Genomic DNA, 27,704 nt, shown 5'->3' on the forward strand with positions numbered 1-27,704 from the left:
GAGAGCTGGGAGCAAGGTCGTATGGCTCTGTGGATCAGGCCCAGGAGAGGCATGCAGGAGTGAGTGTGTGTGGGTGCGGGGGCAGCTGACAGAGCACTGCTCATGAAGTGACAGGACAGGAGCCAGAGTGCAGTCTCAGTTTTAATTTCAGCAGGGCGTCTCACACACACACAAAACACAGGCTCAAGCTTCAGATCTTGTTAAAAGCAGCAATGTCGACACTCTGTACCTGTGGAAGTAGAGGAAGGGGTATTATTTCTGGTCGGCGTCTGCTTAGCAGTGGGGTCCCAGGGTCAGCCCAGTCTCCTCTCCCACCCCTTGTGCCGGTGGCTGACTTACATGCTCCTCAAACTTGGTGATCTCCTCTTCCAACAAGTCGGTGCCCACTTTGTCGTCTTCCACAACACACTGGATCTGCAGCTTCCGAATGCCATAGCCCACAGGCACCAACTTGGAGCCGCCCCAGACAAGCCCATCTAGCTGGATGGAGCGCACACAAGCCTCCAGCTGGGCCATGTCCGTCTCATCATCCCACTGTGGGAGAAGTGGGATGGGCCAGAGTGAGCCATTTTAGAAGCCTCTAGAACACTAGGGGAGATCCTCACCACCCGCTCCCTTGGACCACTGTGAGCACACCCTCTTCCTAGTTCAGCCCTTGGTAACACTTTCTATCCCTAGATTTCTAAGCCTGACGGCAGGCCCAGCAGCACCTCAGGGCCCAGCACTGAGGGCTTCCAGCCTCCCACCGAGCCCCTCACAGGTTTGACGTCCAGGAGGATGGAGGACTTCGCCACCAGCGAGGGCTTCCTGGCCTTCTTCTCTGCATATTGCCGCAGCCTCTCCTCCCGCAGCCGAGCTGCCTCCTTGTCCTCCTCCTCCTCCTCGCTGCCAAACAGGTCGATGTCATTGTCCTCATCGTCCTCTGCTGGTGTTGCCACCTTCTTGGCCGGGGGCTCCGCTTGGCGCATGGGAGATACATGCTGCCACACGCAGGGGGCTGAGGCTCAGCATGCATGGAAAGGCCCCAGGGAAAGACAAGCCGACTCCACCCTGTCCTGGGGGCTCCTCTTGGACCCTAGTTTCTCATTGCTGGTTAGGTTAGCCCACAGAAGGGAAAAGCCAGGTGTGGGGTCTCTGGGTAGGGGAGGGTGCTCACCTGGGTCTGTGGGGCTGTGGCTCGGTGGGTGGGTGAACTTTTCTCCAGGGTGCTCAGCCGGGCCTCCAGCCTGGCAATGGCCTGCTGCAAATCCTGCACAACTGGGGGAGTAAGGGAACACCAGTCAGAGGGCAGGGGTCAGGAGTGGGACCCCACCCGTCAGGCCCAAGGCCTCACCGCCTCGCAGGTTCTGGTTCTCCACTTCCAGGCTGGCGATCCGTACAATGAGCTCACTGTGATCTCCGCTAGGCCCACTGGAGGCCCCAGGGCCTGAGCTCTGCAAGGCAGGAGATTATGGGGGCTCAGCACCCCAGCCTTCTCCTCAGATTCCCTTATCCGTAGCTACTTGGAAGCAGAGCTCCAGTTCAGGCCAGAGGCCCGGTCAGCCCTCACTGAGTCCCATGCTGTGCTTAGGACTGTACTGGAGACTCAACACAGGAAGAATGACCCAGCCCATCCTAATAGATGATGAAACCTGTTGACCTCAGGGAAGGTGGTTGCACAGACCATCATGACATTCTTAGCCAAGCAGAGAGCACAGCACAAGAAGCAGAGGGTCAAACACAGAGGTAGCACACAGCTCAGAGCTACCACAGCCCAGCAAGTCCTGCTGAGCAGCCAAGCTGGGCAGGAGGCAGCAGGACTTACAGTCCCAGGGAGAGCCTCGCTCAGAGCCTCAGGGGGACTGGGCAGCACCGCCTTGAGATAGAAACCAGAAGGGAAAGCAGGTGAGAGGCCAAAAGGAAGTAATGAACGTGCAGGTGGCTGCCAGCCCAGAACTTGCCTCCCACTGCCATCTTGTCCCTGAGCTGGCCTTTGAAGGCTGTGGGTGACAACAGAGATGGCTCCCCTTGCACAGATGGGGATCATAAGGGTCTGATGACAGGATGCAGCTGGTCACATGCTTCCATCAGGGCTTCCTTTGCAGAGTATGAGTCTCTTAGCATCTGCTCAGCAGCAGAATCTGTTCCTTGCAGCAGGTGGCAGATACACAGGCTGTTGCCCACTGAACAGCACATGAGCCCCAGCCCTGAGGAATACCTGTGGCAACCTATGGGATGAAGCTGAGCCCTGCAGGGCAGTATGGAGGCCCAGGAGGCTGACCTGGCAGCAAGGACTAGGGCTGGCAGGTGCAGGTGAATACAGAGGCTGAGATGGAGTGTCTCCTGTTTCCAAGGCAGGGAGTGGGGCTGGGCCTGGGGAAGACACAAGTTCCCCAGGGCTAGAGCTTGGGAGTAGCAGGGCCTGGGGACAAGGAAAAGGTCCCTTTTGGAAGAAACACAAGCTGGCAACAGGGCCTGGGAATGGTCTCACTTCCAAGTCTCCAAACTGCCAGGGGAGGAAGGCTCCAGGGATGGCAGAGAAGCACAGGAGCTTGGCAAGGGCAGGCCATCTCCTGGCCTTGGAGGATGCCTCATGCAAAAGCTTCAAACCCTCACAACACCCCCAACCCTGTGCCAGCACCATACAGAGTTTATCAGGAGACTGAGCTCTGCTACACTTCCTGGGGTCCATATGGGTTGAGTGACTTCCCTTCACATGCTGGAGTCCCACCTCCCAGGATCTCAGAATGTAACTTCACTTGAATGGGGTCTTTACAGAGGTAATCAAGCTAATGTGAGATTAGAACCAACACAGTGGGATGGACAATCATATGAGGACACAGAGAAAAGAAGGCCAAGGACAGAGACTTCAGGAGAAAGCAGCCCTGCCGGAATCCTAATCTTGGACCCCACCCTCCCACACTGTAAGATGCAACTGTTTAAACTGCTCAGCCTGTGGCACTTTGTGATAAAAGTCCTGGCAATCCAGTCCCTAAGGCCGAGTAACGTGCCCATTTGCTTGTCCCAAATACCAGGACCCAGAGCCTGACCCCAGCACAGCTAGGTCCAGGTGCAGAAGTCTGTGCTACCCAGATACCATGTTTGCCTGGTCTGAGCTTGGCTGGTGCGTCTGGCAAGCATGGGGTCACAGGTTTGAGATCTGGGGCTAATGGGAAGTAGAAGTCAAGGCGAGATCAAGAAAGAGCCAAGTGTGAGGCCTTGAAGGAGGTCTGTACACCTGACCAGCTGTGACAGACAGAAAAATGTCCTTAGGGGTGTCTATATTTAAAATTCCCACAATCTATACCCAGAACACATGGCAAAGGGGACTCTGCAGGTGGGACTAAGTACCTAGAGATGACCCTGACATCATCCCAAGACTCCCTGTGACATAGGAGATGGAAGATGGAGTGGCCAGAAAGCTGGTGGGAGCCTGTGCCAACACAACTTGGCAGCTTTCCAGAGTTGGAAGACCAGAGCTGACTCCCCCATCAGAGACTCCAGAGGGAACCCGCAGATACCTTGATTCTGCCCCACAAGACGCATTTTAGACTCCAACTTCCAGAACTTTAAGATGACAGATTCATATTGTTTGAAGCCACAGGGTGTAGCAATTTGTTACAGCAACTGGAAACGAGCACAATGATGTGGACCCAGGCAGTGGGTACACCTGGAAGGCCTCTGAGGAGTAGGACAAAAAAACCCTGGATCACTAGGGCAGACTATGGCGGCCTTGGGAGGTGAGGAGCACAGCAGGGAATATTGAGTCAGAGAACACACCAGATGGCAGGCAGCACAGATCCTTGGTAGAAAGAGGAGTTCATGGTGCTGCTGGTCGGGATATGGGGGATAAAAACGTCACTGGCCATCAGTGGAGATGATGCACAGGCAGACAGCTTAGTTCAGCTGTGTCTGGCACTTCTAAGTGAAAGCCTGAGATTTTAACTGAGATTTCTAAGCCAACTATACAGGAAACAGTCTTTCTTGCTGCTTTGCTAAGATGGGAGAGGGGAGGATGAGGGGAGAACTAAGCAGAAAGGAACCAGGACTTCATGGTCTGGGAAAAATCCTCAGTCACTCCAAACTACAAGAGACACGAACACAAGGCAACTCATAGTCAGCAAAGCATCTGGAGAGAGCCAGTGGCAGGTGGACAGCTTTGCTAGTGCCTAGGAAGGACTGGAAGAACCTGGAGATAAAGTGTGTGTCTTGTGGACCCTCTCAGTCAACAATCAACAGGTGCCAAGAGATAGAATCACTGACTGAAGTCCTACGGAGGAGCCTCCGGCTATGTCCTCTGTGACATATAAAGGAAACCCACAAAGTTCTTGACAATTAATACTAACATAAACACTGCCAGATTGGACCCAAAGGGACAGTCAGGATGAAATCAAGGGCTGCAGATTCCAACATTCTGCAGGTAGGAAGGCTAGTAATCGTTCACCTGTAAACAAAGTGCTATCTGATGAAAGCTGACTGCTGGGCAGCCATGAGCCTTCAAACCTGAACTTTGGCTGAATTTTTAAACTGTTTAGGACTAGGTCTATACTCTTTCTCTTTTTTTAGCAGTACCGAATTTTTTATTAAACTCAGGGCTTCATGTTTGCTAGATAGCACTCTGCATACCCCAGCCCTTACTATTCCCCTTTTTGAACAAGAATGCCTGTAACATCTACTTATGCCTGCCCCTCAGCTGTACAGGGAGCTGGTAATCTGTATTTTAGCTGCACTGGGCACACCTAGTAAGGAATTCTGCTTGCTATAGACTGCCTGTGCCTGACTCTGCCTATGTTGCAGACTCCACCAGCCCTTTTTCTGTTGGGATTTTTGAAATATGACCGCCCTGCCCCCCCCAAGCCTCATGGCAGCAGGGAATTAGTAAATGTGATTAAGTTCAGGGTTCTAAACCAGGAAGAGAATCATGGACAATCTGGGTAGGCCTGCTGCAACCACAAAAATCCTTGTGATCATGGGTGGCAGGAGGCTCAGAGAAATGGATGTGAAGACAGAAGCACTAGCTGGAGGAATGCAGTTGCCGCTGTGGCCACAAGCCAAGGAATGTGTGCTATCTCTAGAACCCAGAGAAGACAGGACAAGGACTCTCCTATAGCCCCAGAAGTAATGCAGCTCTGCTGGCATTTGCATTTTAGCCCTGTGAGACCCAATTTGGACTTGATGCCCAGGACCGTAAGAGAATGAATTTGTAAAGTTGTTTTTTTTGCAGTTCTGCAGTTTCATCTCGGGACCTTGTGTTTGCTACACGGGTACTCTACCTCTTGAGCCACGCCTCTAGATACAGGGTCAAGTGTGTCCAGGTGATCTTCCCATCCTGTCAGGCTGAGGTGAAAGGTGTGCACCCCCACACTAAGCTTTGTTTGGGGGGACCGAGATGGCATCTTAGAAGCTTTTTGCCAGGGCTGGCCTTGAACTGGAATCCTGCCAAACCCACCTCCTGAGTAGTCAGGATTATAGGTGTGAGCCACTGTGCCCACCGAATTTATATAATCTTTTTTCTTTTTCTTTGTTCTTCTGTTTTTTAAAAGGGCATATCTTTTTTTTTTTTTTTGATGGGACTGAGGTTTGAACTCAGGGCTGTGCACTTGCAAAGCAGGAGTTCTACTGCCTGAGTCACACTTCCAGCCCCCAAATTTGCATTGTTTTAAGCAAGAAGCTTGTGGTAATCTGTTACAAAAACCAACAGGAAACTAATACCAGGACACATCTCCATCCCAGAGGGAACGGGATCTTAACTCCCCTGGAGCAAGGAGCCAGAACAGCAGGTCCACCTGAAGTTTAAAGGGCAACCCTACCTGCCTACCACAGTGAGCCCAGCAATCCATAGGCAAGGGGCACTGCTCTCCAGTCCTGATCTTGCCTGGAGGCTACACAGGACCACAGGGCCCCTCTGTGGTCCAAGACGGTGTCACAAGACACCTTGTGAAATAGCCACCCTCTCCCCCAGGAGGGCTGGCAGCCACACAGGCTCCTTCAGCAGGGAGCAAGCAGGAAACAGCAGCCCCTATGGCATGCGCCGGAAGTGCACACCCTGCAGAAAAACATCACTGACAAAGAGGCAGGGAAAGGTGCAGATCGGGAGCAAGACCTCTTCTGTGGCAGTCTGGGCCCAGAGGCCTTAGCACACACTGTACCCTGACTCTGCTCCAAAGGGCCAAAGTCAACAGCACTGAGGGGGAAAATCAGACATGCTGTTTGGCCAAGCATGAGCCCACGGGTGCATGGGCCGTGGGTACTCACTCCGGCCAGGGATTTCTGGATGTTCTCTCTGGCTCTTGCTATGTCGCGCAAGATCACGCTGGCACCATTCTCCTGCAGACAGTGCAGACAGAACCAGTCTTTTTTTTTTTTTTGCTAAAAAATCAGAGAAACAAAACCAGAAACAAAACCCCAGTCCTCTGAAAACCCCAAGAACCCTCAGAGAGCAAGAAAGCAGTGCACAGAACAGAGGTCTGCAGGGCAGCAAAACGCAGAGGCACTCGAGGCCCAGGCCAGAGGGCTGCAGGGTGTCCAGTCTGCAGGCAGACTGTGCTCTGAGGCCTAGCTCCACACGCCATCCCTGGACCCTCTCCACTAGCCGGCCCCAGTGCCTGGGAATAGCACTGGTATGCTGTCCCGCATACTGGGTCAAAGAGCCAGCCAAGTTCCCCACCCCTACCCCAGCTCCCTTAGCAGAGCCACTTGGTCCCAATATGCTTCTGCCCACCTGACCCAGCCAGTCCCTCCCAGAACGCCACCCAACAGCCTCAAGATAGTCCTCACCTGGCGGGAGGAGGCAGCCACAGGCCCATTCATTTGCTCGTAGAATTTCCTTTCAGCATCATCATATTTGAACTTGTCAAACCAGATCTTCTCATGCACTAGAAAGTTTGTAGCCATTTTTCTGCTGGGAGGGGGAGAAGAGGCTAATTTAGTATGGCCAGGAGTTGGTCCTCCTCAACCTAGCTTCACCTTCCCCACACGCCCTAGGCCCGCCCTGCCTGAGTGCCCTGGGTCAGCCCAGAAGTAACAGGATACCAGTGTGCTGTGACACCCCCATCCCAGTCCCAGAAGCCAACTGTAGGCCAGCCTGGTCTTGCTGGCTAATGGACTGCCAGAGCTTGGTGACAAAGGCCCCATGGCCCAGGGAGAATGAGTGGTTCTCAGCACAAAGACACCAAGCCTGCAAGCTACCCTCTGTATACAAGTGTCCAAACACACTATCCTCGTGCCATCCCTCCTCCTTTCCCCAGGTCAGTCCTCCAGACCAGTGGTTCATGAAGCCCTGGAGTCCCAGAGGTCCTCCCTTACAACCACAGTCAAACAACAGCTTGAACTCAGAAGTAGCTCCAAGAATCCAGCAGACAGTAACAAGACATGCAACAATAGGACACAAGGCCATGCTGCCCACTGGATTTTTTTGTTGCCAGAAAGCTATTTTTCACGCACAAAAACTGTTTTGGGTACCAACATACAACAAAGCTTATTCTCCTTCAGTACATAAGTACTTTTAGTACTTCAGTTATAACCCCTAAGACGGTAAAAATTTAGATATAATGAAAGCTCTTCAGGACACTGAGTCCAAAATGTGTGAGAAGCACAATTCTAGGCCAGGGTCAGGCAGACTGGCCCATGGGCCAGTCCCACTCACTGTCTTTGTGCCAATCAGGCCTCTCTGGTGCACAGCCACAACACTCCTACACCCCAGTCTGGGGCTGGGCATGCAGGGTGTCAGACCCAACCCTGCTCTGCTGACAATTCTCTGTGCCAAGGACCTCGCCAGCATCTCCTCACAAGAGGAACACAGCCCTGGCTCTCCTCCACGCCCTCAACAGGGCCATCTCAGTGAGGAGCCAGGCCACTGTGAGCAGCAGGTCCCAACCCTCCCTGGGCACACAGGGGCCAAAGATGGTGTTGCTTCTCAGGAGTTCCAAGCAGCCAACTGGGATCCCAGCTAGCAACCTCCAAGTCCTTCCTTCCACATCCCCATCCCACCCACCTTCTCCAGCCCAGCTGGTCTGTGCATGTGTGTGCATGTTGTGTTCCAAGGCCAGCACTGCCCTAGCCCCTTCCCAGGCCTCCAGAGACCACTGCTACATCCACCTGTCTTGGAGTAAGGCTCCTCAGGGTCCCAGGCTGAAGGCAGATCTCCCTCCCTCAAAGGGAGGATGGACAAACCAGGGTCCTTCAGAGGCTGCTGGACCAGCCACATGCTCTTGAATCTGATGCCTACTCTTACCTTAGAGGGGGCACCCTACAAGGCCAGCTGGGGTTATCAACGCATGACTCCCACATCTCACCCCAGAACAGTCAGAGACCAGACACCGAGTTGTAAGGCTTCCCACTTGCCCTGCAGGAAACCCTCTTTTCAGCCTCTCCGCCAGGAAAGACTCAAGGGTCATCCAGGCAAAAGGAGATTCTGTACAGAACAGAATCCATAACAGAAGGATTTGGTCCTGAGCCGGTCCCCTTCCCCCACTAACCCAAACAGTTCAGAACTCTATGATCCCCAAGGACAGAGCACTACCCTTGCCCAACCCGACCCCGCATTCAGCTTGGCCAGGCTCCTAAGTCTGGGGAGTCCCCATCTACAGCAGAGCAGGACAGGGGAGGATGAAAGGACCCAGAATACAGACAGCTGCCTGTATGCTTGCAGCCAAGGCCAGGCACCCAGAGCCGTATTTCTCCTACTTGGGTCTCAAGCTGGGTATGGATATGGATGGGCCAGATCGAAGCCCAGGTCGGTGAGCCAGGGTGGCAGCTTCCAGGCGCCAGGCCATGCGCAGGGCCTCAGCTGCATGGTGGCGGCACTCGGCACTGTCATAGGTGGGCTTGCTGAGCCAGGGTGCCTCTGCGTCCTTGTGCAGGAAGTACCAGTAGGGCAAGGCAGACGGGACCTCTCCATCAGCCCTTCGTGGCCCAGCCCGTTTGCTTCCTATGGCGTTCCGGCCCCGCCGGTCTCTGCGGCCCCGGCGGGCGCCCTCTGACTGGCTGGCTCGCTCCTGCAGGCGCACCTTCCCAGGGGGGTGACCGTCAAACAGGGCCTCATAGAAGCCCCTCTCAGCAGCATCATACCGGGGCTTCTCCAGCCACACTTCTCGCACCAGTGCCTGCAAGCTCCCAAGAGGAGGCTGGCCGTTGGCTGGTGGGCTAGGCTGGCATGCCAGCACCAGGTCAGGGGTGATTGCCTGCTGGCCTGTATCAGGAGCTCCATGCCTGCAGCTCCCCTCTGCAGCCAGCAGCAGAGCCTGAGACCATTCCACGAAAGCCCGCTCAGCCTGGTCAAAGCAAGACTTGTTGACCCAGATCCCCCAGGTCACATGGTGACAGGCCACCTGGCTCCCATGTGTGCAGGTACCCCGAGGGACCAGAGCAGGCTGCTGAGCTGTATGGGCGGCTACATCTGCCAGCCTCTGGCGATAGGAACTCTCTGCCTGGTCGAAGAGTGGCTTGTCCAGCCACACGTGGTCAGCCGAGAGGCCCACAAGGGCCAGGTCTTCCTGGGCAAGCCAGCTCTTGGGGGAGCGCTTCCTCTTTTGCTGCAGGGGCTTCCTGCCATCATGGCTCTTCCTGGGATCATTCCTGCTGCTCGTGTTAGGGGCCTCTGCCTCGTCAGCGTCCTCGGTGTCCTCCTGGCCAGGTCCGTTCACAGCTGGCACCTCGGCCAAGAGCTGCTGGGCAGAGGTGGCGGCTTGCATGGCCTCGTGCTCGTGGAAGCGCCGCTCAGCTTCCTCATACTTGTGCTTGTCCTCCCAGACGGTCTCCAGGGCACAAGAGGCCTTCCCGCTCCTCATCTTTGGGTGCAGCGTTAAAAAGCAAGCACAAGAAGGCAGTTGCAACACAGCAGAGGCACCTGCCTCCCACGCCCTCCTCAGCCTGATAGGTGGGGCAGGCAGGGAGGCCTCCCAAAGGGGCTCCTCAAGATGACATGCAAAGGCTCAAAAATCAAAGCAGCCCACTCTTGTAAACTGAAAATAAGTAACATACACACGCACATAGGTATTTTTACTGCAGAAGTTGCCTTTGCTAACCCAGCACACCCCATAGCCTGCAAAAGGGATCCAGAACCATCACCTCCAAATAGAAACCTTTTCTCACGGAGCCTCTAGGTAGGGGTGCCAAATAAAACATCCACAGACTGTGCTCAGTGAGACTTTAATGTAAATCAGTAGTTTCCTAGTATAAGTGTCTCGTGAAATATTTCAGACTTACTTATACTACGAAATTGCTCACGGTTCATCTGAAAACAAATTTAGAAGCAGTCTCTGTGTTTTGCATATGATGCCTGGCACCTTCCCCAGACAGCTGATGCTTCCCATTCACAGAAAGGATTCTGTGGCTGCCAGAGGACAGCCAGAACACCCATCACCACAAGCCACCTGCGCCTGCCACAGGCACACTGCTACCCCTCCAGAACAGGGGCAGGGGTCTTAGGAAAGGGGTGGCCTCTCTGTGGGTCTGACTTCAGAGCGGCCAGGAGCACAGGCTGAGTGCTCACCCCTGAACCGTTACATTAACAGGAGACCCCAGGGAGGATGATGGTGCGTGCGCTTTTTGTGTCAGTGGGAACCCTGGGGTCTCAGGACCCTGTACCCTACTTGCTATAGAGGCCAGCAGACAAGGCTCTTGCTCTGTGAGCGCGAGTTTCCTCACTGACATGGCGCTGACTAAACCAAAAGGGTGTTAGTCTCAAGAAGCACCAGCAGCCCCTCAGAGAGGCCTTGGCACTGCTTTGCTCTAGGTGTCCAGGTGTGGTACCATGAAAGGAGAGGCCCCAAAAACTGCCAGCCTAACGCTACGAGCAAGTTGCTCTTAGGACCTAAGTTTCTAAAGGCTTGTCTTGTCCCAAAAGGGCGGCTCTGCCAGGATTCCTTTAACCAGCAGCTGACTAGGGGAAGGATGCTGCTGGCCCACTGCTTTTGTGGGTTCATGGGGAGTAGCCAAAGAGAGAGCAGACTTGTTGGACTCCAGTGCCTCTGGGCTACCACTGGCCCTCACCCACAGGGAGGGCAGCCTTTGGCTGGACAGAAACCCACTGTCTAGGGACCTTACCTAACACCCACCCCATTAAAACCAACGCCTGATGCTCACAGCTCCAGCAGAGTGGTTAGCTGTGTAAATCCCACCCATGCACAGGACTTTGGGAAGCTCTACCTGTCATATCCTGAAGCCCACCAGGCTCCCTCCACCATGAAGAGCTATGGAGGCCCAGACCAGACAGGTCCCTGGGTCACCTCTCACTTACCAAGGGCAGGCTGCAGGGGCAGGGGCAGGGGCAAGGGCGGGAGCAGAAGACCAGGAGGCAGGCATTATGACATCATCACTGTTACCAAGGAGGCAGCAGGGCTGGTCTTGACCACCTTCAACCTCCCTGACACCGAGTCCCCCAAGATTCTACTAGCTGCTCAGATCCCAAGGAGCAGCACAGGTCCAGGCTGACCTCAAGGACTGACACCCTGACAGACCTCACTGGCCTAAGTGACCACAGACTAAGCTTCCAGGAGCTCTCCCTGAGGGCAGGAGCTGCAGCTCAGGGAAGGGAAGCCACCTCCAAGGCACTCACCAAGGGACAGGGTCACTGAGACTTGATGCTTCCTTGGGCCACATCTTCACGTATGGCTACCACTTCCCCACAGGAGGCAGAGGGTTGTATGCTGACCTGCCTGGCATCAGGTCAGGGGACTGCTCAGGGACACAAGGGGTGCCCATTTGCCACTGGGGCAGCTGACACACCACTGCCCCCAGCAAACTCAACTTCCCTGGTTCAGGTGAAGGGAAACACAAGGCACCAAGCAGATGTACTTACTTTTGCTTTGGCCTCCTAGGACAGCATGAAGGAAAAGCAGCAAGGTTAGAGGAATGGGAAAGACCAGCTGTGCCAGACAGCAGCCCAAGCAGGCTGGACAGCGTTTTGGAAGGTCTGTCAAGGTGGTGTAATGACAGGCGAGTATAGGACAGACCCACACCAAAATCCCAGTTGGCTGCCAGGTCCACATGCTTGAGGCAGTGTCAGTCCATCATCTCTTGAAATCCAATTCTTGGGGTTCCCATTAGCTACAGAAGGCCCTGGGAGACAAACAGGGACCATCATCGGAGCCACCCTATTCTCATTTTGAGGCCAAGGGAACCCAGGACAAGGTAAGCCAGCACCCACAGGTGCCCCCTGGAGGTGTGGAAGGGTCCTAGAAGATGACAAGAAAGCTATGAGGGGAAAGGCAGCCCAGGCCCAGCCAGCCCTAAGCTGCAGGCCTGCTGCCAGCACAGGGCTCCAGCATGAGCAGCAAAGGCTCTTGCAGATTTGCACTCTCCCCAAGTGCACAATAGGATGGGAACTTCAGCCCAACTACAGATATCTGAGGTCAAAAGCTTCCTGGAGGACATAAGTCCTGCACGCCTGCAGCTATCCAGAACAACAGCCAAGAAGCAGGATTCTCAAGTCCCAACAGGACAACTTTGTCACCACCTACATCTCTATACAAGGCTTTTCTCTCTCTCTCAAGGCTTATCCAGGAAGTAAATGGAGCATGCCAAAAAGAGAGCGGAGCGTGGGGAAGAAAGCCAGCTGCCAGAGAAGCAGGCTCATATTCACCAAAGTGAAGGCCCAGAGAGGTAAGTGGCCTGAGCAGCCCGTGCTCCACTCATGGATGTGGGCTGGACTCCTGGGCTGCAGGGGCCGCTACCAGAGTCCAGTTGTCAAGGCAGGTAGACAATGCCTGAGTTCTGAAGGACCCTGGCTCATGCAGGCAGTGCATGGGCTCTTGGTCCTGCTGAGGTGTCCAACCCAGCCCTATGGGGCCAACCAACCCAGCACCCAGAACTGGCAGCACTCAGAACTTGCTGAACGAACTTGTTGGTCAGCTGCACAGTCCGTGGCAAGACACCCTTAGCTGGAGGAATGAGCTCTGAGGAAGATGAGAATGTGACCTGCCACAGCTATATCGGGCACAGTGGCACAGAGGTCTGCAGGTGCCAGGGTGGATGAGCTCTTTGTTTCCAGGAAGAGCTGGTTCCCAGAGCCATACCCCTCCACACACCTCTGTTCCCAGATTACCCTGTTAGTCTCCACAATGGTGGGCTCCCACACTGTCCATCGTCCACAGGAATAGAAAAGAGTGAGGTGAGCAGGGAATGGGATTAGTCTGCCAGCCAGCTCAGCCCATGTACCCCCACCCTGGCAGCATCTCCCTCTGGGCTCACCTGGCCTGAGTCTGTGAACCAGTGCTACCCAGCAGAACTTTCTATGGTGTCCAAAAGGGCAGTTGCTAGCACTTGAAATGCAGTGAGGACGATGGAAGGGCTTTTTCAGTCAGAACAGCTATGCAGCATTATCTGTGCACAGGAATGATGCCTTTGACCTTTTTTAGGGGTTAAATTCCACAGTCCCAAGTTCCTACTCAGTTGCTTCCCTGCCTGACTCCTGGATATTCCAATCCCTAGTCAGTCACCACTGGCCTGTCCTGTGGCAAGAAGGGCCTTCCACACCTTGAGACCCAGAGCTGACGATGACACTGCCCAAGGCATCCTAGTCCCAACAGCCTCCTTGCCTCAAATCCCATCGATTATCAGTTCTATTTTGTTCCCGCCTGTGGTACCCTGCCCTGACCCACAGTCTGGGGCTGCTAGACATTCCTGCTTTCTCACCCATTCCCTGTACAGCTGACAATACCTGTGCCAGACTTCGTATCTGCCTGGGGACTGGAGTGTAATTGAGGCTCAGAGTGCCCTGACCACCAAAAGTTGTCAAGTCAGTGAAGTGAGTAGCTAGAGACCCATGGAATGTTCTAACACCTGTACTTCACACAGATGTCTCACCACTTCCAACATGCACACATCATCTTAGGAGAAGGAAGGGTCACACAAATGGTCAGTGCTAGCATTTCCTGCCCTCACCCCCATAAGGCTGATGCTCATGCCCAACACCCCAGAGTTTGCTCTTTTTGTCCACCAAACCCTTCTTTGCCCACCTATGGCAAGTTCTAGAGCCTCACCCAGCTTCCTAAGAACCAAGCCTGGAGGGCTGGCCTTGCATCAGGCTCCTTCAGAAGATAGGAAACCATTCAGAGCACATCCCAGACAGGAGAGTGGTTCCTGCTGCTCACACTCCCAACTGCTCCTGAGCCCCTAGCAGCCCATGGGGAGATGGTGCTGTCCCCTCACTTCAAGATGAGGACAACAGGACTGGAGGTGTAGCTCAAGTGGTACAGTGCCTACCCAGCAAGCACAAAGCCCTGAGTTCGAACCCCAGCAGAACCAAAAAAAAAAAAAAAAAAAAGGCCCACCATACAGCTGGGGAAGGGGATCTGCTCTTCGAGAGAGCTTCTTCCTCTTGATTCCATGTGGGTCAAGGCCCAGACAGTCCCTGCAGAAGTCGGCCTAGGTGCCTGGCTGGATCTGAGTTTACATGCTCCACCCCTCACCCCCACCACAGGCTGGACCTGGGCGGGGCGGGCAGAGTGTCTGAGATGCAGAACCATGCTGAAGTAATAAGATCCGTCTCCCTCTGCCTTTCAGACATCAATTCAAGAAGTATCCCTCCCTGTCAGGCAGGGGTCACCCCGAAGTTTACAGAAAGCTTTTCTGCTGCAGGTGGCCTTTTATTCCAGACATCAACCCTGATTCCCCACTTCACTTGCTCTGCCGCGAGCCTTTCCCATCTCCCTTCCCTTACAACTTCCGAAAGGGCTCATTTCTTAGAACACCATGACCTTCCCCTTCAACACCTCCTCTCAAGGAGACTGCCCAGACCACCTTATCCAGGTCAGATCCTGTTTCTTTTGAACTACACAATTCGTCTCCTTACTCTTTCCCGTGTTGGTGAACCATCTAAGTTCCACGAGGACTGCACCTGTTCCCGTCCCCTTGGTGCTTAATAAACATGTGCTGGACAAACACAAGGACTACAGATCTCAGCAACAACTAGGGAAGATGGACGCCATGGTCCACCAGGGACGCAAAGTCTGCCCTGGCCGCAGTGGCCGGGCAGACCGCAGGGCGGGTGCCAGGTTGGGCCATGCCCGGCTGCCGCGCAGTGCGGCTCAGAGCGCTCAGGAAGCCGCCGTCACCCTTGGGCCACGTGGCCGCCCGCCCCCCCCCCCCGCCCCGTGCAGGCCCTGCCGCTTGCCCGCCGCCCGCGCTGGCCATTTGCGCCGGCCCTAACGGCGCGGGCCCTGACCCGTAGGGTTCTCTGGCGCGTGCGCTCCTTGCGGCGCGGACCGCGGTACTCACACTCCAGCCAAAGACGCAGCGACCAAGAGGAGGGATTGCGAGTGCTGGACTGCGGAGGAAAGGGTGGGTGCCGGCGCCGCACACAGGAAATGGAGCGGGGCGTACCACGGCAAACGGAGCGGGGGACACGGCCCTGCGTACGAGCCGTCTCCCCATCGAGACCCTGGGCACGATGCGTGCTGTAACTACCAAAGCAGAAGTCAATGGAGACCTCGGAGGACGCTCTAACCTGGAGGAGGTGTCACACAGAGCCGGCGACGAGAACGCAGCCCAGCCGTCGCCTCTCCGTAACCCACTGAGTGGAGCCGCCCGGGTACGACGGGGCGGAGCTGACGGGCGCTCGCGCCGGGTGAATTGCTCGAGGCCGACAGTGCGCAGGCGCCATTGGACGGGGCGGGGCCAAGCAGCGTGGAGGGGTGAATCCAGCACGCCTGCGCCGGCCGGACTGGCGAGACAAAAGGGAGGGACCCGGGAGGCCCCGCCCCCCAGCCCCGCCCCAAGCGGGCGTAAGGCTCCCGCGCCCCTGCGGCCCGCCGCTGCCACCATGTACCCGGTGAGTCCCCCGGCCGGCCCAACCCTGCATCCGACCCCGCACCGAGGCCACCTTCCCCCGCCCGGAGAGCCAGCCGAGGCGCCGCGGCCCCCGGAGCCTGTGCCGGGCCCCGCCGCACGCCCGCCGCCCTCTGCGTCCGGCCCGCGGCCCCGCGTGGCCGTGAAGATGGCCTTCCGCAAGGCCTACTCCATCAAGGACAAGCTGCAGGCCATCGAGCGCGTCAAGGGCGGTGAGCGGCAGGCTAGCGTATGCCGAGACTTCGGTGTGCCCGGTGGCACGCTGCGCGGCTGGCTCAAAGACGAGCCCAAGCTTCGCTGGTTCCTGGACCAGCTGGGCGGAGAGGTGGGCACGCAGCGGAAGAAGATGCGGCTGGCCAACGAGGAGGAGATCGACCGCGCCGTCTACTCGTGGTTCCTCACGCTGCGCCAGCACGGCGTGCCCCTGTCGGGACCAGTCATCCAGGCGCAGGCCGAGGCCTTCGCGCGCCAGATCTATGGGCCCGAGTGCACCTTCAAGGCCAGCCACGGCTGGTTCTGGCGCTGGCAGAAGCGCCATGGCATCTCCAGCCAGCGTATCTACGGCGAGGCCGAGCCCCCGGCCGCGGGACCCGCGCCCCGGCCGCCGGTCAAGGAGGAGTCCGCGCAACCCCCGGGTGTGGATCTCCTGCCCGACCGAGCTCCGGCCGCGCCGTCCCCTGCCGAGGGCGGCTACGGCGACGAACAGATCTACAACGCCAACGTCACCGGCCTCTATTGGAGGCTGCTTCCGGAGCAGGCCTCGCCCGCGGGAGCTGAGGACCCCGGGGCAGGAGGCTGTGGCCGGCGCTGGCGCGGCGACCGGGTAACGGTGCTGCTGGCCGCCAACCTGACAGGTAGCCATAAGCTGAAGCCACTGGTCATCGGGCAGCTGCCCGATCCACCCAGCTTGCGCCACCACAACCAGGACAAGTTCCCAGCCTCCTACCGCTACAGCCCCGACGCCTGGCTTAGCCGCCCGCTGCTGCGTGGCTGGTTCTTTGAGGAATTTGTGCCTGGAGTCAAGCGCTACTTGCGCCGAAGCTGCCTACAGCAGAAGGCGGTACTGTTGGTCGCCCACCCGCCCTGTCCAAGCTGGGCCACAAGGATGCCTGCCCTGGACGAGAGCGCGAAGACTCCCAGGCGGTGTCGGCCTGAGCCACTTGGGCCCCCAGAGGAGCTGCAGACACCCGATGGCGCTGTACGGGTCCTCTTCCTGTCCAAGGGCAGCAGCCGGGCTCACATCCCCGCACCTCTGGAGCAGGGCGTGGTGGCGGCCTTCAAACATCTGTACAAACGGGAGCTGCTGCGGCTGGCCGTGTCTTGTGCCAGCGGCTCCCCGTTGGACTTCATGCGCAGCTTCATGCTGAAGGACATGCTGTACCTGGCTGGCCTCTCCTGGGACCTGGTACAGGCAGGCAGCATAGAGCGCTGCTGGTTGCTGGGCTTGCGGGCTGCCTTTGAGCCTGGGCAGCAGCCTGTCCATCAGGCGGAGGAGGCTGCCGAGCACAACAGGGTGCTCAGTGACCTCACCCATCTAGCTGCCCTGGCCTACAAGCGCCTGGCACCTGAAGAGGTGGCTGAGTGGCTGCATCTGGATGATGACGGGGGCCTCCCTGAGGACCACAGGGGGGAAGGGGATCCTGTCTGGCCTCCTGCACTGGGCCCTGCCGCCCCTCCATCCCCAGCCAGCCTGCCCTCTAGCATGGGGGGCGGGGAGGAGGAGGAGGAGGCTACTGAGCGTGGAAGGGTATTGGTGGTGCCTACCGCGGGGGAGGCCATCTGGGGGCTGGAGACAGCTCTGCGGTGGCTGGAGAGCCAGGATCCCAGGAAGGTGGGGCCGCTCAGGCTGGTGCAGCTGCGCTCCCTCATCACCATGGCCCGGAGGCTGGGGGGCATTGGCCCTTCCCCAGAAGTTCCTGATGACGGAATGTGACCACCCTGGCCCAGTGGCCTTTTTCCTGCTGCACTGGGAGGGAGAGGACACACACAATCTGTCATCTCCCTTCCTCTTCTCTCCCTGGGGTGGTCCACTCCATGGTTTGGAAGGTTACAGGGGCCCAAGGTCAGCCCAACTTGGAGGAGCTCTGTTGGAGAAGGGTGTCTTGCCCCATGGCCTGCAGTCTTCCGGGGGGAGAGCTGAAAGAGAGGCCCCTGGCTCCCACTCCTCCCTGGACAGGTGCACACATGGGTTCCCCCATGCACACTGGGCACACAGGCACAGCCCCCACCTAAAAGCAGTTCTGGCCCCTGTGGGGCTCGCATCCATACCCCTCAGCCTGTCATGTGCACTGGACGTGGGCCCCATTCCTGTTCCCATCTGCAGCCCTGGTGCTACTGGTGCTAACTGTCCCATCATCTCAGTGGGGAGGCACGCCACTTAAAAAAAAAAAAAAACACATTAAATCTGTTTTAAAAGATGCTTTTCAGAGAAAGCCATGAGATCAGAGGCAGAGTGGGGTGGTCTCTGGGCTGCTCTGCTGTTGCTGGAAACAGCAGGCACCATGGTGCTGGATAGGAGCCCAGCGCCAGCCCCAGGCCCAGGCTGGCCTGCTCACAATGGAGTGGGAGGGGGAGGATGGAGCCCAGTACTTGCTGAGGTTCTGGATGCAGCGAGAATGTAGATTTATGTTCTCATTAACAAAATTCCATTCTGGACAGATCTTTTATTCCATGGCTTGTCAAGTGTTTGGATTTAGGCCTTGGCAGCTTAAATGGCCAGATAAGCTCCCCTGACTCAGCCAACAGACGACCACTTTGTCCGGCCCCAGCACTGGCAGCAAGCTAGGGACAATCTGCAGTGCCTTAGTCACCTCTCTCGTGGGCTCTACCTGTCCCAGCCCCCCTCCCAACTTTTCCACCTCCTGGCACTGCCAAGAGTGTGGTGGCTAAGGAGCTGTTTTTGGGTGGCCCAGTTTGAAAAAGGAGGAAAGGGCTCAAAGTGATTGTCCAGATTTCATACCACTCTGCTGCTCCATCCTGTTCTAGAGTCAGATTCCTGCTGGTGGTCTGGGTTCAAGAGATGCCGGTGCCTCTTGGAAGGGAATAGTTGCTGCCTTTGCAGAGATGCTGCCCTGAGTCCTCATGAGGAGTAGGAGGCAGAGTCAGAGGAGGCTGCCTGCCTCCCAGCGCCCTTCCATTGTCCTCACCTGCATGAGGTCCTATTGGTCTGAGCCTTGAGAACACCGATCGGGTGAGTGCAGGGGGCCTGCACACATGTGTGCACGGAAGGGAAGGCTGGTTTGGCAGTGGGACAGCTGGAGAAAGCACCTCCCAAAAATGATTTCCACACAGCTTCAAGAGCACAGCTCCTTGGAACTACTCCCCCTAGTCAAAAATTCACATACATGTTTTATCTCCAATCTGAGAGCTGAGTGAAGCTGTGGAGAATTTGGAAGCAAGAGAATTTAGGCTTGCCTCAGTGGAGGCTTAGGCAGCAGCCTCCATCTGTGCCTGCTGGGGCCCATCTGGCCACCTCCACATCCAGCCTCCCCAAGCCCACAGAGTGAGAAAGCCTTGGGTATTTGGAACTGGCTGATGGTCTCCAGCACACCTAGCTAGAGCTGGACTTTAGGAAGTCTAGTGTATTTATGCCAGCAGCCTCCACTTCGGCCTGGCACACAGGCTAGTTGGATCCCAGGGCTACAAGCACAGTAAGAGTTGCACATTTGGGCCTTGGCACACATGGAACCTGGGCAAGCCTCTGGCAGCTGCCCTTTGGCATGGCTTATCAGAGTTGCTCTTTCCATGAAGTTTCCATCTCTGACCTTTCTTCCTGGGCCCAGGTAGGCTGAAGTCAGCGGAGCTGGATCAGGAGCAAGTCCTCATCTGCCTTTCCATCTGTCCTACCCTGATCATCTGGGTATCCAAGACCCGAAAGGTGGCTGTGAACCCATATGGCCATTCTGTAAACAAGGCAGGTGTGGGCTGGCAGGATCTCAGGGAGCTCCTGTCGGGTGTGGGTGTGTATCCTGGTATTTGCTAGGCTGAGTAAACCCCAAGAGGGCTCAGAGTTTGGTTGAGAGTGTAACTCAGGCTAGAGTGCTTGCCTGGCTTCCCTGAGTTCAATACCTAGCACCTCAAAAAAAAAAAAAAAAAACCTGTCTTTGTGAGCCAGGGGCCTGCAGTGCTGCACAGATGTTGCACAAGAACCTCAGCTGCAGAGGCTGCTGCTAGCTTGAAGCTACCCCACCTCTCTGCATGTCTGTAAAGCAGTAGTGACATCCCAAGGTTTCTGGGCCCCTGCTGGGTGACAGGAGCCTGTTAGGAGGGCCAGCTGCTCTTACTGCCCCTGGTCTTACACCTGGCCTGCCCCTCACTGCTGTTGCCCATGGCATTCAAGTTTGCCACTCCTGGCTTGGGATAGCACTAGAGCCAGCAACGGGATGGCTTCTCAGGCAGCCATTGGCTACCTGCTGGAATCCTGGAGCTCTTGCCCTGGAGATTTTTTCCTGTTCCTCATAAAGTGTGTGGGGAACCTCTGGGAAGTCTTTGTGACAGATAGCGGCCTCCTGGGCTGGCTGCAGGAAGGGAAGACGTGGAGCACAGATATTTGAGTGTAGATTCCATTGAAACCACCACCAAGCTGCTGTTTTCAGAAGGAAGTTGGCTTACCCCCAGGGTCTGTGCATTTGGAAAGTGGAGATTAGCTAAGCTACCATTGTAACAAATTGGCACAAGAGGAGGGGAGCACCTCAAGCTGGGGCCTAGCCCTCTAAAACTCGAGCCCCTTAACTCTCTACCTAGCTGGGATTGCCCAGGGGGAGCCCAGCTGGGGTCTGGCCCCGCTGAGTGTACCCAAGGGTGAGTCTTGACCCCAGTGGTTTGTCCTTGAGAAGATTTGGGGCTTGGGCTCATGCTGGGTTGAGAGGCCCTTCCTCATGTTCAACCTTGCTGACAGCTGAGTCCACTTAGCCAGATGGCCCAATGGCACTTAGTAATAAAGGTGGCACATGTCAACTTCATAAGTCTCCCTGTTTTAGTTTTATTTTTGTAACTCAATCTAATGCTTCAATCTAGAACACCCCCACAGACTGGGGGGCATAAAAGTGGGACAGTTTCTTTTTTGGGTTTTTTTGGTGGTACTGGGGTTTGAACTCAGGCTCTCACACTTGTTTAGCAGGCGCTCTACCACTTGAGCCATTTCACCAGCCCTGTTTTTTATTGGGTATTTTCAAGATAGGGCCTTGCAAACTATTTGCCCAGGGCTGGCTTTGAGCCTCAATCTTCCTGATCTCTGCCTCCCAAGTAGTTAGGACTGCAGGTGTGAGCCACGGCACCCAGCAACAAGTTCTGTCTTGAAAAGCAGTGACTTTAGTCTGGCAGCACACAATGACAAAAGAGTCCTGGCTGACAGGTTCACAGCCCCAAAGTCACCGTTCTTGAATAACCAGCCTGTGTCCTTGTCCCAGGCCACCATCAGTGGCCCTGGGGCTCCTGCTTAAGGCCAGAGTCAGGCAATGAGGGGGTATTTTCCACCTCCAAAGCTGAGCCCACTCCAGGCCAAGAGGAAGACAGGTGCTGGCTCACTTTCAACAGTGATTCTTGTGGCAGGTGACCCTTGGGTAGGCTGCCCAAGGAGTGCCTACAGGGGATGGGCTGCACCAGGCACAACCCAGGGGATGGTTACCTGCAGCTCTGTCATCCATATCACGTGTCTTCTCAGCCCGATAAAACGTCAGCTCACTCAGTGCTGAGGTAGCATCTTTATTTCCATTTCATAGATGAGGATCAGGTGTGAACTGGACCCAGGCTGGCCCCTGTGTCATGTGGCAGGGCCAGGGTCTGACCAAGCAGTCACTGGCTAAGAGCAGCCACCCATCAGCTGGGAATAGGGTAGATGTGGGAAGCTGAGGGCAGGAAGAGTGTGGCAGGGTAGCAGACTGCAGTACGGCAGAGGGAGTCAAGCATGAGGGACAGAACGTCCTGGTTCCGGCACATAAGTGCCATTAGTCCCGTTTTACAGACGAGGGGATGGCTTGTCTGTCACCCAGCTAGCACATGCCACTGTGGGAGCTGCCCCAGGCCACGCTGAGGGTGCTCCCGTCCAGTCTCAGGAGGCTGCTGGGTGGAAGCGAGGGAGGGTCAACACCTGGAGTCTGGAGAGCCGAGGTGGGGTGGGGGTGGGGGGGTGCAAAGGATAAAGGAACATAGGCAGTAGGCAGCCAGCACAGGTCTTTCCCACCAAGCCCTGGTCCTGGACCTTGCTCTTCTCCTGACCCTGGTTTTCCTGGCCTGCTGGTTCATTAAAGTACACACTGAAGAGCCAAGTCTCGCACACTGGTGGCTCCAGGGCCACAGACTCTCAGGGACTCCTGACCCAGGGGAGGGTGTTAGGGCCCAGCTCCACACACCCACAGGCCAGGAGCCTAGGGACTGCCTCCACCCAATTGGAGGCAGGAACCTGCTGTCTTCTCAGCCGCCCAAAGTCCAATCTTAGCAGTCCTTTCACCTGCCCACTGCTGCCTGGTACTGCTGAGTGCTACAGGAGACCCAGCCAGCGTGGCTCTTGGTAGGATCCCTGGGTGCAAATCCTCCTCAAGGTGGGAGACACCCGACCCCAGTGGCCCTGCAGCAGGCTGAGGCCTCTGGCTTTATGGAGGGGAGGGCATCTCAGACTCCATGTGTCCCCAGCTGAGATGAGAGGTGGCTTGGCTCTAGGCCCAGGGAACTGCTAGGAAATCCAAAGAAGGCCCAGGACTCCAGACCAGGCCCAGCACTCTTAGGACCAGCAGCTCTGCTCATTACCTCCAACTGTCCCAAATGCATGCACCTGAACAAGATGCCAGCTTTCAGGCTCTGAGACCCAATGTTGCCATTATGGTGGGCTCATTAGGGGTAGGGCCACCACCGTGTTGCAGGGGAGGTCTGAAGAGATGGGAGATGGAATTTCCCTGCGCAGGGGAAGGAGAAACACTTGTGTGGGATGGAGAGAGAACTATGGTCCTTACAGGGAGAGGTAAGAGGGGGGGGTGGCCTGGCCAGACAATGAGGCTGGTGCCCCACAAAGGGCTAATCTTGGCACTCGGGCTGTGACTGGATAAGCATCTATAACCTAGCCCTACTTTCTGCTGAGCTCCTTGGCCCGGCAGGTGGCAGCCTCCACGGCGCTCATGGTGGCCGCACGCAGGCCGCCCTGCTCCAGGGCATGGAGCCCGTAGATGGTGGTCCCAGCTGGCGTGAGCACATTTGTCCGCAGCTGAGCTGGGTGCTGCTCTTCCTGCTGAAGCATCTTGGCTGTCCCCTGGGGAGACAGAAAGGTGGGGTAGCCACATGTATCCCCAACCCTGGTCTGGGCTTTGCAGGTCCCATCCTCCTCCCTACTGAAAGTGGCATAAGCCTGGACCCTTCCTATGTTTCCCTGGGGAAACCCTCACTCACCAGCAGGGTCTGGGCAGCAATTCGGTGGGCCAGGCCACTGGGCATGCCCATCTTGATGGCACCTTCAGCTAGGGCCTCCGAGAATACGCACACCTGTAGCAGCAGCATGGGAGGGCAGTTAAACTCAGACACGGTTCCAGTCTGGAGAAGACTCAGAGCCAGCAGAAACAGGGCTCAGGGCAGGGCCACAGATGCCCAGAGTCAAATGTGGAAACAGAAAAGTTGTCAGGTTCTGCAAGAGGCCGACCAAAGCGTGAAATTCTAAGGGAGGACAGAACTCACAGGTGGCTCGAGGACCAGAACTCGAGGCTGGACTCAGCAGAGGCTATCATGGGGACTCAAAGGCTTTCTTTTCCTAAGGGCTTGCTAGGGGTTGGGGAAGACAATACTCACAAAGGCCACGCCACTACCACTGAGGCCAGTGTGGATGTCAATGTAGGCTTCAGGGACCTCCTCACACTGCCCACAAGCCTCCAGCAGGTTCTGCAGCAGTGTGACCTCGTTGCTCCCAGCATGGCGGCCCCGGGCCATCACCATGGCCCCTTCCTGAACTATGCAGGGCAGATTGGGTGAGACCCGTAGCACTCGTGTACTTGGGGGCAGCAGCTGGCCAGAGAGAGAGAGACATCAGAATGAGGCAGGCTGTGGGAGTGGGCCCTGCTACGCAGACACACCTCACCCAGCTGCAGGCCTCCGTCTCCACTTCTCAGGCACAGTAGCCCCATCACCTAACTCAGGTGTCAAGGCCTTACCACACCCCCATGGGTCACTCACCTCTTCCAGGGTGCTTAGAGAGACCCCAGCAGCTACGGACACTAAGATGTGCTCAGCAGTTACCACAGGGGCCACCTCGGCCAGGACAGCTGGCAGGACTTGAGGCTTGGTGGCAAAGATGACAAGTGAGCATCTCTGTAGCACCTCCTGATTGGAATGGGTGGTCTGGCAACCCAGAGCCTGCACGGGGACACCAGGGCCAAAACTGGGGGCTAGGTGAAGGGTATTCTCCCACACCACAGCCCTTTGTGCCACATGTTACCCTGCATCCCAGGGGCTCCCTCTGGTCTCTCCTGCTGCAAGCATCTGAACTAGCCCAGCTTCCATTGCCCAAGACTCACCCACTGGCCCTATTCCTCACAGACTCCCTGAATTACACCTCCCTGAACCCTTCCTCCCAATGAATGCCCACGCCCATCCCTGCCCACCCTAGCCCAGCATATCCACAACCTTGACTTCCTCCTAGCCTCTGACCTCCCCCGCTCCCGTAGCCCAGCCCAGCCCAGCCTTGATAGTCTCAAACCCTCAGCTAAATAAGCCACACTTCCCTGAAAAATGTGTCAGAGGAACAAGGCCTGAGCCTCACTCACCTGGAAGTGGCAGAGGTTCCTGTCTGTTGGTGCACTGGCTAGCACATGCTTAGCTTCCACTTTACCTGCAAAGAACGGCAAGGGGCAGAGGCGTTGTAAGGGATGGGAGGAGAGGGAACAGCCTGCCTGGCCTCTCTCACATTCAACTATGCTTGGCCCCTGCTGGCCTAAGGCTCTGCAGGAACCCAAAACAGGGATGTTTGTCTAGTTGGGGCCAGGCAATCAGATCCATTCAATTCTACCTGGTAGTCCACCTGTCTGCTGCTGGACACCAGGGCCAGGAACCTGCCTGGTCCTGTGAGGACAGAGACCCCAGGGTCCCTGCCTCCAGGAAAGGGATGGCTGCCTGGAGCTCTTAGGCTCAATGGCTGAAGGGCAGAAGCACAGGAGGAAGCACCAGGCCTGGGGAGGCTGACAGAGGCCCAACAGGGGCTGAGCTTCCTCAGGATGGGGCAAGTGTGCTGGAATATCCTAGGGAAGTCTAAGTGCCCATTTGGTAGAAACCATCTGCTTCCCACCTCCCCCCCTCCCCCATGCTTGCAAAGCAGGCACTCTACTACTTGAGCCACACTTCCAGTCCGTTTTGCTATGGTTATTTTTGAAGATGGGTCTTGAAAACTATTTTCCTGGGCTGGTCTTGAACCTGGATCCTCCCAATCTCAGCCTCCCAAGTAGCTAGGATTACAGGCGTGAGTCGCTGGTGCCCTGCTGGCTAGATTTCTGTAAGGGCAAGCAGGAAGGCAGAAGTGCACACCACAACTGAATGCAGAGCCAGTTAGTCATGTCAGTGATAGCCGCACACCTCAGTAGTGGCTCAACCCTCAACATACATGTCTCATTGAGTCTGCCCAGCTTCAGGAGGCAGGCGAACTGCCAGGTTTTACAAGTAGACACCTGAGATATGTGTCTTTAATAATCACTCTTTTGTGATTATTGTGACCCCTCTGGACTTTGAAGTATGGCTGGAGGCAGAGGGTCAAAGGTCACCTGTACTCTACACGTAAAGATTTCTAAATACTGGGCAGTAGTGTTAGAGCAGCATTATATCCCCTTCCCATCCGCAATCAGGGTGATTATTGCCCCCAATGCAGGAGACATCTAGCAGAGTCTGCAGGCACTTTGGCTGTCACAGCTCAGTGTGCCACTACCATCTGGAGAGGAGGAGGCCCAGGATACCAAAAATCCTTACACACACTGGATGATTATCTGTCCGAGAATGTCCACAGGGCTGTTGGTCGCAAGGAGTGCAGCCTGTGCACAATTAGAAAAAAGAATCCGATGCTCACAAACATCAACTTGACCAAGGCCATGAAGCCAGGAAGTTAGCACTAAGCCGACCCTACCTGAGGGAGATACGATTTGAGCCACGTTAAGAAGGTAAGAAGTGACAGCTGAAGGTCTTTGCGATTTTAACTCAATACATCCCAAAAAGTATTGATTTAACATGCACTTAACATAAAAAAGAAGTGTTAGGTTTTTTTGTTCTAAGCCTTCCTAATCGCCATGATCTTTATTCTACACACCCACGGCGCGTGACCAGCCCATTTCACACGCGGCTCGTGATCACGATCCAGCAGCAGCTCCGAGCGCGGGGCGCAGGGAGCTAAATCCGGAGCCGCAGGGTCCTCGGCGCGCCGCCAGCCCGGGACCTTTGAGGATGCAGCTCACCAGCCTTGGAGCAGGCCAGATGCACCCTCCCACAGAAGAGCCCCCCAACCAAGTCCAGCCGCCCCACCTGCTCGGATGAGGCCCTGCGCCATGGCCTCCGCCATGCGGCCTGCACCCACGAAGCCCACGCGCTGCCAGAAAGGGCCCTCGGCCGCCATCGCGCTCCGGGCTGGTCTGCAAGCGCCCTGCCAGGGCCGTGGGCCCCGCCCCCTCGCTGTTCATTGGCACGAGGAAGCACAGATTTCCTCACCTCCCATTGGTGGAGATGAATGGTGGGCGTGGCTAAGAGACACCGAGAGCCCGGCATCTCCGGGTCCCGGCGCGCCCTAAGTGTTACACCCCGGAAGCCAAGGCTGCAGGGTTGTGGGCGCGCCCGTGCGGATCAGACCGTCATTTTTTGGAGCGGAAGCGTCAAGAAGGGTGAGGAGCTGGTTCTAAACATGCTGTCTGCTTCGTCCTGGGAAACCCAGCTTGTAGTTTTTCCAAAAGGAGCGCAAGGAGATTTTTGTAAGGAAATGGTCCAAATCATCCCAAGATGGGACTGGTGTGTGATTCCAAAGACGCACTTAATGCCAGGGTGATCAGTACAGCATTTACTAGGGGAATGCTGTAGTTTGGATCTTGAATGCTCCCCCAAAGGCCTAGGTATTAAAGGCTTGGCCCCCGTTGGAAGGTCTTTTGGTCACTGAAGGGGACTGGGGGACCCCAGCCCCTTCCTCTTTCACTGAGTGAGGGGAACAGATTCGCTCCGCCGCCACTCCCACCATCACCACCAGAGTCCTAAGAGCAATGGGTCTGCCCTACCACGAACTGAAACCATGATCCAAAATAAACCTTTTCTCTTCGTAAGTTAATTACCTTAGGCATTTGTTACAGTGATAGAAAGCAGACCAACACAGAGAATTAGAGAATGAGCTGCGGCATCCTCACCACAGTCAAGGACAGGATGTTCAACCCAGGGATATGGGGGAGGGTGGCATTTATATGAGGGTTTAGGGAATTGGCTCAGGACAGAGTCCATTTCTTCCACTGTTTTGGGCAACAACCTAAATACTGTTATCAGTGCCTGGAAATGCCTGCGGCTGCCCTGTCAGGACTCAGAAGGTGAGTGGCCCAGCTCTCCTGAGGTCCTAGTCACCCAGTCACCCAGCATCCCTATGGGTCCATTCTTACGCTGAGTATCTAAATTCAGAGCCAGCCTCTTTCCCCAAGGTCCTCAGGCCTAAAGCGGGAAGACCCTGGTGAGCTCTGGTCACCCAGGTCTGGGTGTGGCTGTATGTGGAGGGGCTGGGCACGGCCAGGATCCCACTTAGACTGCTAGGGTCAGTGCCTTGGCCCATGCCTCAGCCCACTCATAGTCTGTGCCTGACCCGCACTGCCTGCTTCCTGCTCCTACATTTTCAGAGACTTTGGCCCCAGGCCCAGCAGCTCAGTGGGACTGAACAGTGCTCAGGAAGACAGTGGATCCTAGGACTAAGCAGGCCAAGAGGCAGTGCTGGGCGTGGGGGAGGGCTGGACACGGAGGTG

At 56.2% G+C, this 27,704-nt stretch overlaps 3 protein-coding genes across 13 annotated transcripts; 1 reads left to right on the plus strand and 2 right to left on the minus strand.

The window, feature by feature from the left end:
- Nucleotides 1-128: 128 nt before the first annotated feature.
- Eef1d (eukaryotic translation elongation factor 1 delta) lies at nt 129-15,568 on the minus strand. 11 transcript variants are annotated; one of them, XM_020170366.2, is made up of 8 exons: nt 15,428-15,566; nt 6,757-6,880; nt 6,235-6,306; nt 1,334-1,433; nt 1,157-1,257; nt 759-980; nt 340-534; nt 129-229 (listed from the first exon to the last, which is right to left on the minus strand). In XM_020170366.2, exons 2-8 carry the CDS (start codon nt 6,871-6,873, stop codon nt 191-193), a joined length of 846 nt encoding a protein of 281 aa, XP_020025955.1. In that variant the 5' UTR covers nt 6,874-6,880; nt 15,428-15,566; the 3' UTR covers nt 129-190. The 11 variants fall into 11 exon arrangements, with proteins under 11 accessions (XP_020025955.1, XP_020025956.1, XP_020025957.1 ...); XM_020170367.2 differs by having other exon boundaries at nt 6,757-6,877; nt 15,428-15,448; XM_020170368.2 differs by lacking the exon at nt 15,428-15,566 and adding an exon at nt 15,199-15,356.
- A 113-nt stretch (nt 15,569-15,681) lies between these two features.
- Nucleotides 15,682-18,185, plus strand: Tigd5 (tigger transposable element derived 5). Its single transcript, XM_020170361.2, has one exon. It carries the CDS (start codon nt 15,743-15,745, stop codon nt 17,699-17,701), a length of 1,959 nt encoding a protein of 652 aa, XP_020025950.1. The 5' UTR covers nt 15,682-15,742; the 3' UTR covers nt 17,702-18,185.
- A 4,504-nt stretch (nt 18,186-22,689) lies between these two features.
- Nucleotides 22,690-26,388, minus strand: Pycr3 (pyrroline-5-carboxylate reductase 3). Its single transcript, XM_020170359.2, has 6 exons — nt 26,245-26,388; nt 24,510-24,574; nt 23,920-24,099; nt 23,539-23,751; nt 23,146-23,238; nt 22,690-23,008 (listed from the first exon to the last, which is right to left on the minus strand). The coding sequence occupies exons 1-6, from the start codon at nt 26,333-26,335 to the stop codon at nt 22,826-22,828; spliced, it is 825 nt and encodes a 274-aa protein (XP_020025948.1). The 5' UTR covers nt 26,336-26,388; the 3' UTR covers nt 22,690-22,825.
- Between the last annotated feature and the right edge of the window lie 1,316 nt (nt 26,389-27,704).

Source organism: Castor canadensis, chromosome 3 (genome assembly GCF_047511655.1).
Source record: "Castor canadensis chromosome 3, mCasCan1.hap1v2, whole genome shotgun sequence".
Taxonomy (NCBI): domain Eukaryota; kingdom Metazoa; phylum Chordata; class Mammalia; order Rodentia; family Castoridae; genus Castor; species Castor canadensis.

Bases quoted from the DNA above. Each gene is read 5' to 3' on its own strand.
- Eef1d (XM_074069359.1), bottom strand. From the start codon at position 9,767: ATGAGGAGCGGGAAGGCCTCTTGTGCCCTGGAGACCGTCTGGGAGGAC. The intron at 6,307-6,756 runs GTGAGGACTATC...CACTGTCTGCAG, and splicing joins TGGCTGCCTCCTCCCGCCAG to GAGAATGGTGCCAGCGTGAT. The intron at 535-758 runs GTGAGGGGCTCG...CTTCTCCCACAG, and splicing joins TCCTCCTGGACGTCAAACCT to TGGGATGATGAGACGGACAT.
- Tigd5 (XM_020170361.2), top strand. From the start codon at position 15,743: ATGTACCCGGTGAGTCCCCCGGCCGGCCCAACCCTGCATCCGACCCCG.
- Pycr3 (XM_020170359.2), bottom strand. From the start codon at position 26,335: ATGGCGGCCGAGGGCCCTTTCTGGCAGCGCGTGGGCTTCGTGGGTGCA. The intron at 24,575-26,244 runs GTGGGGCGGCTG...CGTTCTTTGCAG, and splicing joins GCAGGGCCTCATCCGAGCAG to GTAAAGTGGAAGCTAAGCAT. The intron at 23,752-23,919 runs GTGAGTGACCCA...CTCTCTGGCCAG, and splicing joins CTCTAAGCACCCTGGAAGAG to CTGCTGCCCCCAAGTACACG.